At 34.2% G+C, this 19,387-nt stretch overlaps 1 protein-coding gene across 1 annotated transcript in view; it reads right to left on the reverse strand.

Annotated features, from left to right (window-relative positions):
- Positions 1–5,940: 5,940 nt before the first annotated feature.
- Positions 5,941–19,387, reverse strand: part of GABRG1 (gamma-aminobutyric acid type A receptor subunit gamma1) — a 65,412-nt gene continuing 51,965 nt past the window's right edge. Inside the window, exons 8-9 of the mRNA XM_049630453.1 lie at positions 16,711–16,922; positions 5,941–6,374 (exon numbers count right to left, since the gene is read on the reverse strand). Coding sequence (XP_049486410.1) covers positions 6,105–6,374; positions 16,711–16,922 — 482 coding nt within the window. The 3' untranslated portion in view covers positions 5,941–6,104. The remainder of the gene's footprint in view (positions 6,375–16,710; positions 16,923–19,387) is intronic.

Below are 19,387 nucleotides of genomic sequence, written 5' to 3' on the forward strand. Positions count from 1 at the left end.
GATTTGCATTTATCACTTTTCTTTTACTTAAAGCATCTTGTGTCAATTTTAGCGGAAACAGCAATCTTCTTTCTAGATTAATCTACTTTATCTGTTTCAAATAACATTGACACAATTATGAGGAAGCATGTATTTCCATTAATAAAACAGATTTACAACATGTTTTTTTTACAAATTCTAAATAAGAGAACATAGCTTTGATTAGTGTCTCTTTGAGAGGAGCTGAAACTTTAAAGTGCACTGGAGGGCGATTAATTGCATTTATTTCCCATAAAACTCTTTTCAGCCAAGACTATTTTCCTTTAAAATTAAAATTAAAAAGAAAATTAAGAAAAGGCCTTTTTTAAAATGTGGTCCTTTTTTCAATGCCACAAGTAAAGTTATTCAAAAATACAAGTTGGCCAACCTTCTCTGTAAAGTGCTAGAGAAAAATATTTACACTATATGGGCCACTTGGTTTCTGTTACAGCTACCTACCTCTGCTATTACAGTGCAAATGTAACCGTAGACGATATGTCCACGGATGGGAAAGGCTGTGTTCAAATCACCAGTGCTGTGACCATCGTCTGCCAACTCCTTTTCTAAAAAGTCAGTACTCTGTATTATAGTTGACTGGATGGCCGGAGACTTTTTCAGAACACTTTCAGTACATATTTCAAACATTTCAGCCGAAATGAAGTTTACATTAGAAATAACAAATAAGCTGATGAAGATCATGCTCCTACTAAATTATAAGGTATTTCTGTGCTTTGAAGAGGTGAGCGGCTGTGCTTTAGATCTAAACTCCTCTTTGGAGAAGGAAACCTGCTATAGTGTTGGAATATGAACAACCATTTTGTCATCAGAGTAGTTCCATGTAATTGAAAGATAAAGGTCCCTGCATTTAACTTCAGGTTACAGTATGAATCTAATATTCTTAGCTTGTTTTTCCCATCTATGAAATAGAGCTCTTCGCTGTGAATACTATATTATTAATATATAATGCTTGAAGTTCCAGACAATGGCAGGTGCTCAGGTAACATTAAATCGTCCTCCATCTTTGGGCACCTGTTGGGATGAGCACCGGGTGTTGTATGGAAACCAATTTGACAATAAATTTAATATTTAAAGTAAAATAAAATAAAATAAAATTTAAATAACAGAAAAGAAGCTTTAAAAAAAATCCTCCTCCATCTTCTTCAGCATTTTATGGAAACAACATTGGCCCTGAAGGAAGACTCATAAAAAAAAATCTTCAAAAAAAAAAAAAAAGTACTGGACCATGGTGGCAGAGAACAGAGGACTGCAAGATGCAGCAGGAAATACCCGCTTTGCTGATTTTCTGGCTTTTAATTTTCCTGCACTATTTCCTCAAATAACATAAGACATTTTCATAACATGGGGTATTTGGAAAGGCCTGGGTATCAATCCATGCAATATATATTGCTCTCACTGACTCACCTGGGGAAGCATATCAGGCAGTTCATATTAGGGTGAAGTCACAAGTTGTTTAGAAGAATCCAGAAATTCATAGCCTTTGCAGTGAAAAGCATGCATAAATACGAGCTCTCCTTATCTACTTTTTTAAAGTTCAATTCATTTTCAGAACTCTCTATCAAAGGGAAACCCTTACATTTAATTTCCTAATTGGAAAAATATGAAACAACATTGATCAGAAATTAATTTCATTGCTAAAGTCATGATTATATACTATAAAACAATAAAGGGATGTATCTATATGAAAACTATTTTTATAAAACACATTTTAAGAGAAAGTAACTTTTTTTTATTACAAGTTACTGACTTTTTTTTTGCGCTTAGGATCATGAAACCACACAATACTTTGAAAAGTTGAGATAACTTTGCCTTACACTCACAAAATGCTCCCCAAAATGATAAAGCAGAGACAGACAACAGGAGCCATTACAACCACAAGCCATAAAACTTTTATTGTATGGAGTGACTGCATACACTTAATGGATTCAAATAGCTGTTATTACAGGAACTTACTGAAATCCAAACTATTTCCATTTAGGTCAGCCATGTCTGTAAATCTGTTAATTAGTCCTTTCTGCTTAATTGCATTATAATTATCACAGGCTTATCTTAACTATTCACATTCAAACTATTCATGGTCCAGGTACATGTCATTGTCCAACAATAAAAAATGTATTTATTCATTTTGAGACAAATATTTCAGAAATTGAGAATACAAATCAACTTCCTGGATTTGTCTGGTCCCACAGCAGCCTAGTTCTATTCCCCGTTTTCCTCCATTCTTTGTCCAAATACATTTTTTTTCCTCAGAAAGAAGAGAAAATTATCTGAAGAGAAATCCCTTTTAATGAGAAACAGATTTAAATAATAACAATAGTAATAAATCTTAGTAGACCTTCTTTGTGATATGTACTTCAGGAGATTATTCTTGTTCTTCATCCCTAATATGGTAAAAACATAGATCAATAGGAAAAAATGACATTTGATTAAAATGTTTAAAGTAACAGCAAACAAGATTGTAATGCATCCTTGTAGTGATTTAGTATCTATTTACATACAATTCCGTACTCTTCAATACAGGACCCCTGCTCCCCTCACACACACACGGTGTCACTGTTAATGTTGCCTGTTAATTACAGCTTCTTGTCTCCATTTGTCCTTTCTTACTTAGGGGCTATCTTCCCCCTCCTCCTCTGAATGTCTATCCCTGCAGTACTAACCTTCATCCTCCCTCACCTCATGTTTTATAGTTGCTTTAGAACTGGCTTTGGCTTTTCCTACTCCAAACATCAGACCCTGGTAAGATGAAACTTCTGCAGTATTAATACTGTCTCTTGTACTTAGGTATCTTTGTGAACTCTCCATGAATTTAGAATGTCATGCAGCCTCCTGAGATTTGTATTCTTGCCCCTTTACCATAGGGCCCGACCTGGCTTTGTAGCCTCATCTTTAATTGTCTACGTATGCATCTTAACTTTCAATGAAAATGGAAGTTTTGAGTTGGTTACTCAACTGGAGAGTGTGATCTCTAGTTACCCATACCTACTGACATAGTGAATTCGCAAGCTCCCATCTCTAGAAAGTTTCCCAGTTACCCTCCCCCCTTAAATTATATAACTAATCCTCTCATGTATGTTTCTTGGTAGTTCATCTTTATACCTTCCCCATTGTATCTAAATCAGGACCTTGTCAATAGAAAGTGCTGCATAAACATTTTGAATTAGGTTATGTCACTTCTAAAATGCAAACACAAAAGAGGCACAACTGACCTTGTATTTACTAGAACCATGTCAATTGTGTCTGAAAACTCCATCTGGAATGCTTTTGACGGTGATTAGGTAATGGTTTCTGTGACTTTACAGTGGCTTGTCAAGGGCTCCATTAACAGTCAACAATATTGACTTGGAATACAATTTCACATTTTACAATTATGGGCCCCTTGATGTGAGAGTACTATCGATCATTCTTCTTCTTCTTCTTCTTCTTTTTTTTAATGTTTATTTATTTTTGAGAGAGAGGCAGAGTGCAAGCAGGCAAGGGGCAGAGAGAGAGGAAGACACAAAATCCGAAGCAGGCTCTAGGCTGTCAGATCAGAGCCCAATGCGGGTCTCAAAACTCAGGAATTGTGAGATCATGACCTGAGCTGAAGTCTGACGCTTAACTGACTGAGCCACCCAGGAGCCCCTGAAAATTGTTTTTCAAGATTGTCAAACTTCCTGGAGGAAGAGACCATCAGGAATTAGACTGCATTCCCTTTGAAAATAAGTTCGTCCCGAATTCTTGTAAAAAGAGACTAGCTGCATCTTCCCCTTTTTATTCTCATTTTTAGAAATACCAAGATTTGTACACCTCTCTTTCTGATCTACATGTTTAAATCAAACTGCTCAAAATGCCACTTGCTTTGAAAGCAAAGTGCTTGTTTCCATGACATATACAATGAATGTATATAGTAAAGCATCTTTCATATTTTCATCAATTTTATTTCCGCTTCTTAATATTGCCAACATTTAAAGCCAAGTTCATGGAACACCAATGAGAACATCCAAGCCATTTATATTAAGCATTTTAAAGTATTTTAAAATACAATCATGCTCAGATAGAGTTGAGAAATCCCAGAATTAAAATTGCCTTCATGAAAATGAACAGGTTATAGCTTAATACACGGAAATAGCCATAGTACATTTTAGTGAAGTGTTTTATTCTCCATGGATATTTCATTTTTCATTTATCCATAAATGAATGTTCACATTAAGAATATCCATCAATACTCAATGTTATAAAAATGAATGCGTGAATAATTTGTACGTGAATATATACATGGCCAAAGTTTAATTTGGCTCTCCATTCAAAAAAGGTAGTGTCGGTGGATATTTTGGGCATTATCAGTCAATTCATGCTTACTTTTTTTTCAGAGGTTTATAATCAAAGTAAAAAAAAAAATCTGATTTAGCTAAGGAACACACAATGAAATGTATTTAGATTAAAAAAACTATTCTAAAAAGATAAGCATAACCATGTCAAAGCCTCACTCATGTATTCACTAACCAGTTGGGGGAATTACTGTACTAAAAACTAGTGTCAAATGCACAGGTGTGAGCTTCCTCCACATTCCATAGGCTAGGCTTTGATCACAGCACTCTTTATCCTCATACTTGCTCCTGGCAATGGAATCTATTTTTAAAGGTTATTACCAAGATCACTTTGGTGATTTCCCCCAAAATTAGATGAATGAGTATGGAGTTCTTAATAAACAACTGATATGCCGAACTATTTACAAGAACGTAATGATTAAAGCCTAAATTTAACTCTCCTCTTCATGAAAGAGGCATTTGGGAAACTATTAACCAACAGGCTTTACACTACAGTGAGGCTTTCTCTGCTTTTATGTCTAAGAAGTTAGAGGGCTCCCGCACTCATGTTCCTTAGAGATGCCTATAATAGAATTTTACTTTTAACATGATTTTTGAGCCTGCTTTCATTTTTTAAAAAAGAGAACATCATAACAATTTATAACAAAGATGTAAAACTGACAGGAGCCAAACGTAGGAGCTGGAAAAGACAATATATGACACGCACCTAAAACTGTATTTCTAGAATGTTTTTAGTCCGGCAATTATTAATGATACATATTTAAGCCCATATCCTCAATATGAACTGTTACTCACTTTGTTACATAATAATTCTTTATCCACAATAAGTATATACAAGCACTATTCTTCAACGTTTTGTTAATTTAGAGAATGTATGCTTTTGTAGAGCATAAAGAAAAAAATCAATTCTTTCTGTATTTAATTTCAGTCTTGGTAGATCCAAACATTTCTGTGTTAACTTCTTCATACTTCATAAATGCTGTGAGGCAGAGAATAAAATGATAAGTGTAACATTTTATTTTCCCCTTGTATTTAAAAGAAATGACCTTGGTGGTTTCCATCCTAGTTGGTAAATCACCAAAACTAAATGTAACTAGAGTTCTATTTAATATTGTGTCAGGAAATGGACTTGACTAAAATACAGATTAAAAACTGGTCTTATAATAAGGTAAAAACTGGCCTTTTCTTCTAATTTAATTTGTTCTTGGGAGTAAAACATCTGGATAGAAATGCCAGGAAATCATAGTTTTCACTAGCTCTATTGCAAACAGGGCATACAAATAAAAAGTAAGAGAAAAATCAAAATAACAATATTTTCCAAGCAAAAAATTACTATATAAATATTAGGCATGAGATTATGCTCCCATTACAAAAAGGGACAGATTATATTTAAATATAATATTATTAAAATAATTAAAGTAATCCATCTTTAAAATATGAACCACAGAACTTAACAAATTCAAAATCCTAATGGGATATAAGTAAAATAAATAAGATTAAAGTAAAAATATATAATACTATTTTATATACTGAATTTTGCAACTAATCTATTTTACATACATTTAAGTAAATTAATATGAAAGCTGCTACTTTATTTACCTTTGAAGCCATAGAGTGGTTCAATAGTTTTACATTTTAATAGTTTTAATTTTATATTGGTTTTCTGCATTTTAAATTTAGAACTTCCTGTTACTGAAGTGCAGTAAATTTTATCGGATTTAGTTAAACTTCTTATGATTTTTGCCTAGTGAACAGAATTTATAAATAAAGGTAGCCAACCCAATAAACCAAATTGAATAGGGCAAAAGCTGTTGGGAAAAATATTCGAGAATAGGAGTCAATTTTGGCAATGCGTATGTGTATCCTTCCTTCCCTCCATGATCCTGTTCTGCAGTCTTCAAAGCAGCAGAAGAAACTGGCACAATCTTTGCCCTCCAAACACTGGTACCCATAATCCTCTTCTCCATGTGGCAGAGAAATGCTATTCATTGGAATCAGAGTGGATCCAGGATGGAGTCCAGGGGACATCTGAGTAAAATAATAAATGAGTTTTTCAGAAAAAAAAATCTCATAAAGAAAGATCAGTATGGCTCCTCAAGGCAAACTCTGCAATAAAAATAATCTTAGTTTTTAGAAATCAGAGAGGTGTTCAATCCTAATGCGTTTTTAGATTATAATTTACTTTGTAACACATAACTTAATATTATTATACATTCCAAAGACCTTTCAGGGAAAAAACGCTCAAATGTGGAATATATTGTATACCTTTAGAAAACTGGCCCACCAAAATATTGTTAACCATGAATCTAATTCTAAAACAAAAATATATATTTTACACTAAAACATTTATAATTCTCTAAGTGTCTGTTTGCTACTATTATATTACATAATTTATTTATTTTGGTGATAATGAGAGCAAATAGCAAAGATGGAATTTTGATAATGCAGAAAAGCTTTGAAGAACTGTGAATGAATAAAAAAAGGCATGGATAGGGTTTGTAGTAGAGGATAAGTGCAAGGCATCATATTTGGAAGAGACAACATGCAGGAGTTAAAAACTCAGGTTTTTGTTTGAGAACAACTGTGTCCAAAATTTGGTACATTCTACCAATATAGCTAGCCTCATAGTTGGAATTATATCAGCACCTGATTTTTGTGATGGCTGTGATGAGTATATTACATGACTTATTTAAATGATAAGTGCTCCATCTTGCCCACTTATAGCAGCTACTTTTATCAGGATCATGTGGGACCCATATCAAATTAATTTTTTATGATACCAGGTTCTGAATAATACTTATATAATAAAAAAAATTTTAATATTTTAAAATCAAGCAAGTCCAGGATACTGTGAGACATTAAAGCAATCACGCTGGAGTCAGACAGGTTTGGTCAACAATTCCATTTCTGCCCAGCAGAGTTATGTCACCTCGAACAGGAATTGTTAGTGCTCTTCCTTCTGTCTCCGTGTCTTCTGCTGTACAAAAGTCACAGTAATAGATCCATTTGGTGATTAAATGAGATGATGTGCATAAAGCACAAAGCAAAATATGAAACATACAAGTATTCAGCTGCCAATAGGTAATCTTATTGCCATTGCTAGTGTTGATGCCTGTGGGAGATATATCACAATTTGGTATAAAAGACGTGCTAAGCAACAATAACAGTAACAATAACAACATGGACCTTATAAAAAATGTTACTGGAGGGGCACCTGGATGGCTCAGTCAGTTGAGCTTCTGACTTTGGCTCAGGTCATGATCTCCTGGTTTGTGAGTTTGAGCCCCCAATAGGCTCTGTGCTGACAGCTCAGAGCCTAGACCCTGCTTTGGATTCTGTGTCTCCCCCTCTCTCTGCCCCTCCCCTGCTCATGCTCTTTCTCTCTCTGTCTCTCAATAATAAATAAATGTCAAAAAAATTTTTTTAATGTTACTGGAAAAAAAAAATTAATGAACCCTTGAATAAAACAGCAATTAAAATATTAATGAAGATTCCAGTTTTCATAACTCTTCCTTCAGAACTTCTCCATATTTAGGGATTATCTTAAAATGTGAATCCTACAACTTGTAAGAATCATTGATTTTATTACCTAAACACTAAATATAATGCTGAGATCATAGAAATTATTTTAACCTGATCCTAAATTCTTCCTAATGAAAATGTTTACATTTTTTCATCCTGCATTTTGAAAGAGACAAATCTCAAAGCCTTGAATATTAAATATTGTATGGAAAAGAAATTTAAAAATTAAACAAAAGAGAATTAAAATAAATTTGGACCTATACTAAAATCCATTTTATTTCAACAGAAACATAGAAACCAAACTACTAAATGTTAAAATTCAGTAGATGTAAAAAGTAGCAAATAATTACATAGAGTGATATTTTAAAAAGATAAATGCATCACACAAGTCATAATATTAGAAACAAAATGTGCAGCCTAAAGATAAGGAGCAATGCCCTAAACACAAATCAATTCATGACTCCACTTGCCTGGATGTATCATAAAAAGCAGAAGCAGTATATTATTAAATGTTAATGACATATCTTTTCAGGTTGACACTTGGGGATACTTGAATAAGACTCTGAAACTTTAATGAAGCACTAAAATTATGTACAAAATGAGGCAAATTGGTATTCATTTCTTTGTCACTTAGTACTTACATAACATATGTTCAAGTGCTAAAGAGTGGAAAGTGATTAAAATACAAGTTTGTTTGGGGCACCTGGGCAGTTCGGGAGTTCGAGCCCCGCGTCAGGTTCTGTTCTGACAGCTTGGAGCCTGGAGTCTGCTTTGGATTCTGTGTCTCCCTCTCTCTCTGCCCTTCCCCTGCCCACGCTCTGTCTCTCAAAATAAATAAATAGATAGATAGATAGATAGATATGTTAAAAAATTAAATACAACTTTGTTAATAGGCAATTTCAAGGTTATATGGCACAAAATACATTCCAAATATCCCTCAGCACTGACATAAATAGGAAGATGGTGTGTTTGTTAGAAGATATCAGTTGTGTATGAGGGGATGATTAAACATTAAAGTGCACAAAGGTGGAGAAAAACTGTAAGTGGTTCATTTTAAAAATGGACTAATCTGTAGTGTTCAAAATCATGGAGAGCTTCTAATGCAGTGACACTTTAAATGGACAATTTTCCAGTTTCCTGCTGTCCCTCAAAACACCACAAGTCCATAAACTGAAAGAAGCTACACTTTAATGAATGATGGATGTGAACAGAAATATATTTTATATGTGCTGAGAAAAATATCCCAAGAGCTGACACAGTAGCAATAAAATAAAATATTTTGACACACAGATTGTGACCTGGAAACCACTAAAAAATTAATCAGTAGAATATGCACATTCCAAACCTCATTTATCTGAAGTGCAACTTTATTACCCATCTTATAATTTCTCAAGTAAAGGTCCTGTCCCCCCCCCAAAATAGCAAGCATTGAAAAAATAAAAAAAATAAATCAGGTAAGTGATAGAAAAATAAACTACATAATCAAAGTTATTTTTTACTTTAAATAATATAGTTTTGAGAATATACCATTATATTGTTATTTGAAAACGTCACTAAGAATATAGCTGAACTTAACATTACAATAAATTGATCATGGTCTCATTATTAAATATATGTATGTCTGGTTATATATTAAGGACTACACTATGTAGATATTAATAAAGGAGATAGGTATACAAAATATATTTCAAGCATCAAGACACATTAATGTCAAATAAATATTATTAACTAGTAAATAAAACATTTTTGTACAAATTATATTTATGTATGTTTATATATTATTATTTGTATCATACACTAACATCATTAATGTTATTAAATATCAATTACGTGAATATGAAATATTATTAGGTCATGTTATCAATATTATGAAACACTAATATTACTGTCCTTAATCTCCCATTTAAAACTTTACATGCGAGAATGCCAGCCTGAGCACAGGTTTTCTCAAGACACTGTACTTTCATAAAATCCATTTCAAAACCTACAAAAATCCACATCAGTGTTAACAACAGACGTGAGATGGATCTTAGTGATGCTGAGTGGTCAATCAGCATGTCAGAGTTTGTGCTGTTCCTGAAAGACAAAGAACAGGTGAAAACAAGCCAACAAGCGAAGTGGACCAAAGGAAGTCACATTTTGGAAGAGGCTCAGGAAATGGAAGCATGAGGGGAAGAGCTGTTCTTCCCATCAAAGCTTCAGAGATGCTTACTCTAAAGCAGGAAAATTGGGAATGATAAAACAGGATGGAAAACATGGCCTTTGTGAAATGTCCATCTCCGGAATAGCTACCGCGGTCTGAACCATCACTCATCCACGCATGTAGAAAGTAGAGATGCTGACAGGTTGATGTCTGCTCACGTTTAGAACCTTGAAACTTCGACCATCAGATCATCCCATGCCACTCCAGGGAGGATTAGGGCTCCTGAAGTTGGTATTGGAATGTCCTAGTAAAACCCTCATCATCATTTAGAGTGTATGTGTGCATGTTTGGAAGCACCAAGATGTCGTGGTCCCCATCCCCACCCCCACCACGGAAGTGAAATCTGACACTTGGAAATTCAAGAGTGGCATGCCAAGCTTGCAGGGCCTATTGGAGAAAAATCGCCAAGAACTTCCAAGGTGAACTTTCAAGGTACTAACACTACAAAAGAAAAACATGGAGATGAACAGCTAGAATTATTGATTCTAATAATTCAGGAAACATAAGAGAATATTAACCTTTTGAATTAGTTCACTCAGAAATACTTAAAGAGATAAGTTGTATCCATTTAAGGAAAACAGGATAGAGAACAGTTAGAAAATAAAAGCTCTCAGAAATTAAGGAAAACATTGTAAATTCAGGAAAAAAAATCAAAACATTGTGAAATAAAATCTTAAGGAAGGAAGTTGCCCACAATATACAGACAAAGAATGTATCAATAACAAATAGGATAGTAAAAAATAGGATAAAAAAAGAATATCTGCAACACATGGATAATTAACCTAGGAGGCCTACAGGTATCTAATAAGAATGCTATGAGGAATTTAGGAGAAAACAGAAAATAATTGAAATAAAGAATCAAGGAAATTCTCAGAAATAGAAGATAGGAATATTAAGTAATGAAATGAATGAGGTAAAAAAAACAGAGAGTGTACTGGCCCTCAGAAATGTTAACACCATGGAAAAAGAGATGAGATGAAAATTTTCAGGTCAGAAAGAGAAAGATTTACTATCAAAAATAATAATCAGATTGGCATTATAATTAGTGATAATGAATTAAAATGTAGATATTTAAGTGTATTATTTGAAATTTGAAAAGTAATCAACAATAGTTATTAAAGGGAAGATAAAATATTAAAGGAAAGCATAAGATGGAGATGGTGGGAAAGCTATATTTTTCTTTTATACCAAAGAGTCACAACTTTAATAAACTTGGTACCTTAAGAATCGGATATATGATGGAAATAATCATCAGAGGAAAGTAAGAGCAAAATGATAAAATGTGGTTAATTCTAAAGACTAGGAGCAAGTGTTCACGGTACAGAATTTTATTCTTCACTTGTACATTTTATACTTTTTGATTTGTTCAACTGTGCGCTTATTATTAAACTTAATTTTTTAAGTTTATTTTTTGAGAGAGAGAGAGAAAGAGCATGTGCACGCACGAGTGGGTAAGGGGTGGAGAGAAAGGGAGAGAGAGAATCCCAAGCAGGCTCTGCGCTGACAGCATGGCGCTCCATCCCATGGACAGTGAGATCATGATCTGAGCCGAAGTCAAGAGTTCCATGTTTAATTGATTGAGCCACCCAGGCACTCCTAAAATTAATTTTTTCAATGAGATTTTTTTTTACTTGTGACTAATCTGGTCCCTTTCAGCTATAATAATCTATGATGGTTTAAGTAGGTAGAGAAATATTAGTGTTATTTGGAAATCAAGGTTAAAAAAACAAAGAGCCACTGTTGTTGGTATTTATATACCTCCCGAGGATCTTTATACGACCATTGTCACAGCTGATATTAAATGGCTATGCCGTCTGTTGACAACATCCCACACCTACTGACACCTTACAGTTATTTAAATAACCTTGTATTTCACATCTCATCAATATCAAATGATCTCTCCTAGAGGCTTTGCCAAATGCCATTAAGGGAAAGATTTATAATTTGTGAAACTGCGTATTTATATGGCTTTTATTTCAGTATTCTCAAAGGTAGATGAATGTTTATTTATATAGATATGTACTAACTGAAAATAAGATCACTTATTTGAAGAGAAGGAGCTGAGGGGTGGGGATTATGGGCAAAACAAACAAAAACTTTCCCACACATTATCTTCACTCTAATATCCTGGGTCCTGCTCTCTGTGATATATTACTTCTTGAACTATTGCAATAGTTTCCAAATTTATCTCCCTGCCTTGTTTGTCATTCAAGTGTATATTCCAGGCTACCTCTAATCGTCTTTCAGAAACATAGATACAAATATGCCATCTTGCCTAAAAACATTCATGGCTTAACAGTCCTGACAGTACAAAATATAAATTCTTTAGCTTGGTACTGGAGACTTTCCACAACTTGGCATATACCACTTTTCTATCCTCAACCTAGGTTATTTTCTTTCCTAAGATTCCTATTTTCTAGACCAGCACTGTCCAGTACAATTTTCTATGATGACAAAAATGTCCTGTGTCTGCACTGTTCAACATGGTACTCACTAGTCAGATGCAGCTATTGAGCACTTGAAATATGACTAATGATACTAAGATACTGAATGTTAAATTGGGGTTAATTTTAATCAATTTAAATCAACCTAGCGATATATGGCCAATGGCTACTGCACTGGACAATACAGCTTGGAACATATATCAGTCTACCTATATCTTATTCTCATAAGTCTCATAAGTCTATCTATATCTTATTCTCACGTAAGACTCAGCTTGGCTCACATGGTTCTTTCTCTATCTTAAATATTCTTCCTAATTTGTTCTCCTGAACTTTGTAACTTACTCTGGAAAGAACGAATTCGATGACATCACACTTCCTATGAATTTTTCTCTGTCAAATCCCCTTTGAAAGCATTACTTTACAACTTTCTGAGTGAGTTATTTACACCTGAAATGAAAGGAAACCACCCACTCCATCGTGACTCACATTAACATAACCTCCTCTCGGCACTGTGTGCTGAAGTCAGTGTTTCACAGACCACATCACCTGGTGTTTCTGGACTTCCTCAATGCGAGGGATAAACCACATAGGTCAGGCTTCATGGTACTTGTCTCTATTTCAATATGAACATTTCCTTTAAAATATGCTAATATATATTTACTATAGAAAACACTGCTTCTGAAAAAGTATTTGAACCCAGTCTTCTGAGCTAATTCTCTTATTATCTTTATTTTTATTTTTAATTTGTATTATACTTTATCTTATGTTTACATGTATATTATATTTTTCCATAACGACATTTAAGATCTATGAAAGCAAAGAACACATTCTATTGTTTTTTCTCTCCAAAGTGCCTTGTCCATGATCGGTGAAATACATTTCCATGATTGCATACTTTAACCAAATTAAGAGATTACAAATAAGTAAGTCTCTCCTCAGATGGGTATACCAGGCCCCTGATATAGGTATAATATGGTTTTCTGAGATTTCTAATCATCCATGGGATGAATATTCTAGTTTCAACACGAACTACTCTTTAGTTAATAATGAATGGCTTACTACAATTGTATTTCTATGACCTTTACCTGTTTCGTAGAGTCTGGATTCTATGCTACAACACTCTTAACTTAGATTTAAAAAAAAAAAAACAAAAAAACAGATGTTGACATAAACACACCTGAAGCATGTTCTTAATGAGTATGAGTAAAAACACAATAATATGTATTATATGGGATGGAAATATGGGCCAAATTAAAATGTCAATGATATTCACAATAACAAAAAAAAAAGAGGAAAGACATAGATATGGAAAGATGGAAGCAGGGGGCGGAAGAAAGGAAGGAAGATGGGAGGTAAAGGGGGAGACAGAGAGAGTGAGAGAGAGAGGGGGAGAGAGAGAGAGAGAACAGAAAAAGGAAGGGAAATAGAGAAAAGGCCTAATATATCACATGGAGAGTAAGGTAAAAAGTATTTTTATTAATTTGTTTTTTTAAGAGGGTCATTGGAGCTAAAAATCTATTGTATTCAAATATTACCGCTTTTTTAAATAAATTGAAATAATCTGAGATTCTCAGTTAAGCAAAGAGACCTCAAGAAGGGGATTTTGGTTTTGCTTAATAATAGACATGTTGATCTTTCAGTGACTCTAGTCGAGGTCTTTGGTTCTGACTTGACTGTTCCTGTAAGTCATTCAGAGAACAAAAAGGGAAAAATGCTATGTTTTAAACTACTCAGAATTTTGAGTTTATGAAAGAAAGTGGGGGTATGGAAGGAAGAGAGAGAGAAGGGGAAGGAGAAGGAGAAGTGGGAGAAGGAGGAGGAGGGAGAGGGGAGGAGGAAGAAGAGGAAGAGCAAGAGGAAGGAAAAGAAAAACAGGAAGATGAGAACAGTAACAACAATGAGAACAGTAACAACAACGACAACAACAACAACCGAAACATTTGAAAAGGTGTAAAGCCAAGATGCTTCAAGACTTCTGGGTCTAGGTTATGCAATTTTTTGTCCTGGCTGGCAGAAGAAAGAACAGACTCCACAAAACCATTAAGTAGAGCACTCGAGACAACAAGCAAAGCTGTTTATTCTTCATGAAAGTGCAATCTGATTTACTCAATTAGCAAGACCATATGGTTGAACACAAAACCAAGCAGGGAGTCAGATTTGATTACTGATCCTGGTTTTTCAATCAAAATGTCATTTACTATTAAAAGAGCTCATAAATCACATAACTGAACAGAAAGGAGAGACTATAGAACTTTATTCTGGATAGCTCTAATAAAAATATTTTTGTACCTAGGTAGTCAACAATATATATCAATTTAACTTTTAATGTTTGAAATTTAGTGCTTCAAAGCTCTTATTTAATTTTTATTCCTTATTTTTTCATGTTTATTATTTTGCCTCCTGGACCTGATGCTAAATTTTAAATACCCAATGTATAGATTTTTTTCCCTTAAATTCTAGAACATTGCCTAGGATATGGGTGTCCCTAACAAACATTTGGTGAATGAATTATTTTAAAAAATCATAATTTTAAAATTTGCACTCCCATGGTTAAGTTTACTGAGTGAATGTGATAGCCAAACTGATTTGCTATAGTCGTAGAGTAGCCACTTTTTGGTTGAATGTCTTTGATAATATAATAGTAGTCGCTACATTGTATATTTTTATAATGAAATTAGAGAATCTATGTGAGATTATAGATTTCCTGCCTTTTATTCAGTTTCCAGAAGTAAAATTTTCAAAGTAGTCATTGAACATAGCTATGGATGAGTAAATGATGAAATGGAAAATCCAGAGAGGATGCTTGGCTTTGATTAAAGGAAAATGGTAGAAAACCTGCATTTTTCTTTACCTAAAAATTTAGCAAATGGATATTAACATTGACATTATGGCTCCCTGATGGTTTATCCATTCAGGGGTTATATTATGTCCTATGGGTAAGCTAAAATAAGTCAAATTGAGAAAGTCACAGACTAATTCTGCAATGTAGGTTATCAAATGTGTACTGCCATCAATGTGCTCCACTTTCTTGGAATATTGCAGGAAACTGAAAGCAAATACACATAGGGTTTGGTCCTTGGAGTGTAATATGAAAAGTAAAATACAATTGAAAATGATGTCAAAGTTTGATAAAGAAATTAATGAAAACTGGGAGGAGGGAAGAAAAGCATTGAATCCTAGAACTTGCTAAGTTAGGAGATAATATAAAAAACTCCGTGACTTATTATATATGCTCTATGGTAGGCTTACAAGCTTGCCATTCAGGATAGCTGTTCTCATTAATTTAGGTATTTGGGAACAAATCCGCTTTGAAAAAAAAAAAAACATTTCCTGGAATCAGCAAAAAAGTGGCCTTTTTTTTGGTCAATACTGGAGGAACAGATGTTGACTTTTCTGAGTCCTATAAGAACAGGAAACACCAAGGAGTGATTACAAGCTTCAGCTCTGGCACCAAAAAAGACCTAGGTTTGAGTCTTGGATTCTTCAGTTCCTAAGGCGGTCTGTCCTTCTGCAAATCGCTGCACTTGTCCTCAAAGGAACATAAATGAAATCATGCACATAAAACACCTGGCATACTCCGTAAGTGCTGGATATTACTTGAAGGTTGTTACAATTGCCATTATAATAGATTATAGGTGATCATCCAATACTTAAGTATATTGAAATTAATAGAGCCACTTCTAATATATCAATTTGATGTGATGTATGTTGGGGTAGATACATGATAGGGAAGGGGGAGTAAGAGAGCACAAATATAGGCGAATCAAAAACACTTCATAGCTATGACTTTCAAACACAGCTGAATACTAATATTAAAGAGGGTTCTTTACCTCTAAAAATTAAGTAATTTTGTGGGCCACCTTTAGTTAGAAGTGAAAATCCTAACACAAAAATAGCATCAAAGAGAGATCTTAAATAATTTTGGGGGTACAAAAAAATCTACCAGTTGGGGAAAATCCACAATGTAAGAAACCACTCTTTACAAGGGGATTTAGAGTCTTTTCTAAGGGGCACTATCAATATACCTCTCCTGGTAGACCATGTTAGGTACTCCAGTGTCATCTTAATGTTATTTATCTCTTGCTGGGTACTTCAAGAATCCATATTTGTCTAAGCAAGTATAACATGAGTATTCAGAACACTATCTCTATTATGATAAGTTGATGTTTATAAAATACAGATTTTTATAACATACCGAGCTCTTATTTTTTTGCTTTCTGTCTCTAGTAGTCTTTCCTTTTTTGTTGCTGGTAAAATAATGCAAGGTGCCATATTCCATTAAGGCTGCAAAAACAAAAATGAAACAAACAGAAACAAAGAGGTCCATCGCAGTCACATAAGAAACCTTAGGTAATGACTTCCTGGCGATTGTGCTCAGAGTTGTCATAGTCAGGACTGTGGTGATACCTGCGGAGGGAGGGGAAAATAGGAGATAAAAAGTAACAGACTATTTTAGTTCTTCCATCTGATTTGGCAATGTTGTAAGCGGTCACAAACAATGGAAACAAAAGGATATGATTACTCCTGATTTACACAAACAATTACTGGTAACCATAGCTACATTATGTTCAATGTGCTCTTTGTGTCTGTATGAATTTTATTTTTCTTTTTAAGCTTATTTATTTATTTTGTAGTGAGACAGTGAGTGAGAGAGGGACAGAGAGAGAGAAAAAGAGAGAGAATCCCAAGTGGCCTTTGTGCTGTCAGTGCAGAACGCAACTTGGGACTCGATCTCAGGAACCATGAGATTACAATGAGCAGAAATCAAGAGTCAGATGCTTAGCTGACTGAGCCACCCAGGAGACCCATGTGTCTGTATGAGTTTTCCTCACCTAAATTTGTGGACTGCAGATATCTGACTCCCTGTACTCATTCTTCCATTCCTCCACAGCAATAAATTCTCCAAGTTTTAGCTGGCATGTGGCTGCCTGGAAGAACTTCTTTGCCCCCTTCTCTCAGTTATGTGTGGACACAGCTGAGGAGAAGTAAGTCAAGGGTGTAAACAATGGCCAATGGATGGCATTAAAAATGCAAAAAGGGAGTCAAAAATGTCAAATTTCCAGGTATAAAGTCAGTCATGGAGATGTAATATAAAGCATGGTGATTATAGTTAATAATACTGTGTTGTATATCTAAAAGTTGCTGAGAGTAGATCTTAAAAGTTCTCATCACAGGGGCACCTGGATGGCTCAGTCAGTTAAGCAACTCACGTTCGATTTCAGCTCACAATTTGTGAGGTCTGGCCATGCTGACACCTTGGAGCCTACTTAGAGGATTCTTTCCCTCCTCTCTGCTCCTCCTCTGGTCTCTCTCTCTCTCTCAAAATAAATAAACTTAAAAAAAATTTTGTCACAAGAAAATACATTTTGTAACTGTATAATGATGGATGTTAACCAGACCTACAGCGGTAATCGATCTGCAATATACACAAGTATTGAATCACTATGTTGTACTTCTAGAACTAATATAATGTCAATTGTATTTCAATAAAAATAAAAGACGGCATTAAAGAGATAGGAAATGCCCATCTTTCCCTCTTCCTCAGAGCTTTCTGCAGGAATACAATGGCTAGAGCACCAGCAGCCATCTTAGAACATTAGATAATCATGAGAATTAAAATCATCCACAACACAGCAAAAAACTAGAAGGAGCCTGAGCCCCTCACACTGCAATCGCCCTTCCACTACCTACCTCTGGGCTTCTCACATGAGAAACAAATCCTCTTCCACCTAATTTAAGCTATAGAGATTTGAGGTTTTCTGTCACAAACAATTAAAATTAATCCAAACTAGTACAGTGTTTTCTTACACAATAACTTGAATTGAAGTTATTTTTTAATCTCAAGTTTAAGTAAAGAATAGTAGCAAGATTATGTCAATGGAATACCTAAAAAGCACAGAGAAAATTTTCATATTTTGAAGAATTCAGCATATAAAATTGGGATGTCACCCTGGGCCCCAGCCCTGTGTATGTATCTCTGGGAGTATCTGTTTGTTTTTAGTTATGGCTTTCTTGTGGTTCTTACCACAGCTCATCTTGGCACCCTTAACTCACAGCTGCACATACCATATCTCTTCTTACCTAAACCGCTACAATTCTCATTCTATGTCCACCAGACATGGCCCCAAATTCTGACTCTTCCTTTAGTTCTGTGACCTTAAGGAAGTTTCTTAACGTCTCTATGCCTTTCATCTAAAAAACTGGCACAGTAATATCTTACTACTTATAATGAATTTACACATGAGGTATTTATTTTATTTATTAGTTCTTAAAGTAGATACTTAGAATATTGATTTTATATCTTCCTTTCTAACATTAGCATTGTAAAACTGTAACTTCCTCTCTGAGCAATGCTTTAGTTGCATCTACAGATATTTATGTGTTAAATTCTTATTAAAATTTAGTTTGAAATATTTTCTAATTTCCATTTTGACCCAAGGGTTATCTAAAAGGTCATTTTAAAATTTCCAAATAGATAAGGCTACTATTATCTATATTATGTATATTAATTCTTAATTTACTTCCATATGCACTTGAAAGTATGGTATGTTTTGTAGTTAAGGATAGTCTTCTATGAATATTAATCGGGTCAAGTAGTTGATAATTTCATTCAGATTTTTTACATCTTCATTGATCTTTCTCCCACGTAATTGTTCTACCATGAGTGAGAAAGAATGTTAAAATATCCAAATATGATAACAGATTTCTTTTTTACCCTATTATTCCTGACAATTTTGCTGCAATGATTTTTAAACCAAAACTGTTTATTAAGGCTAGGCATACAGGAAGTGCTCAACAATTACCACGAATAAACAAGTCTTTCCTTTTCCTCACCTTACACCTTTTTTTCTGGTAACTTATCAAATCACAAC

The sequence above is a fragment of the Panthera uncia genome, chromosome B1 (genome assembly GCF_023721935.1).
Source record: "Panthera uncia isolate 11264 chromosome B1, Puncia_PCG_1.0, whole genome shotgun sequence".
Lineage (NCBI taxonomy): Eukaryota > Metazoa > Chordata > Mammalia > Carnivora > Felidae > Panthera > Panthera uncia.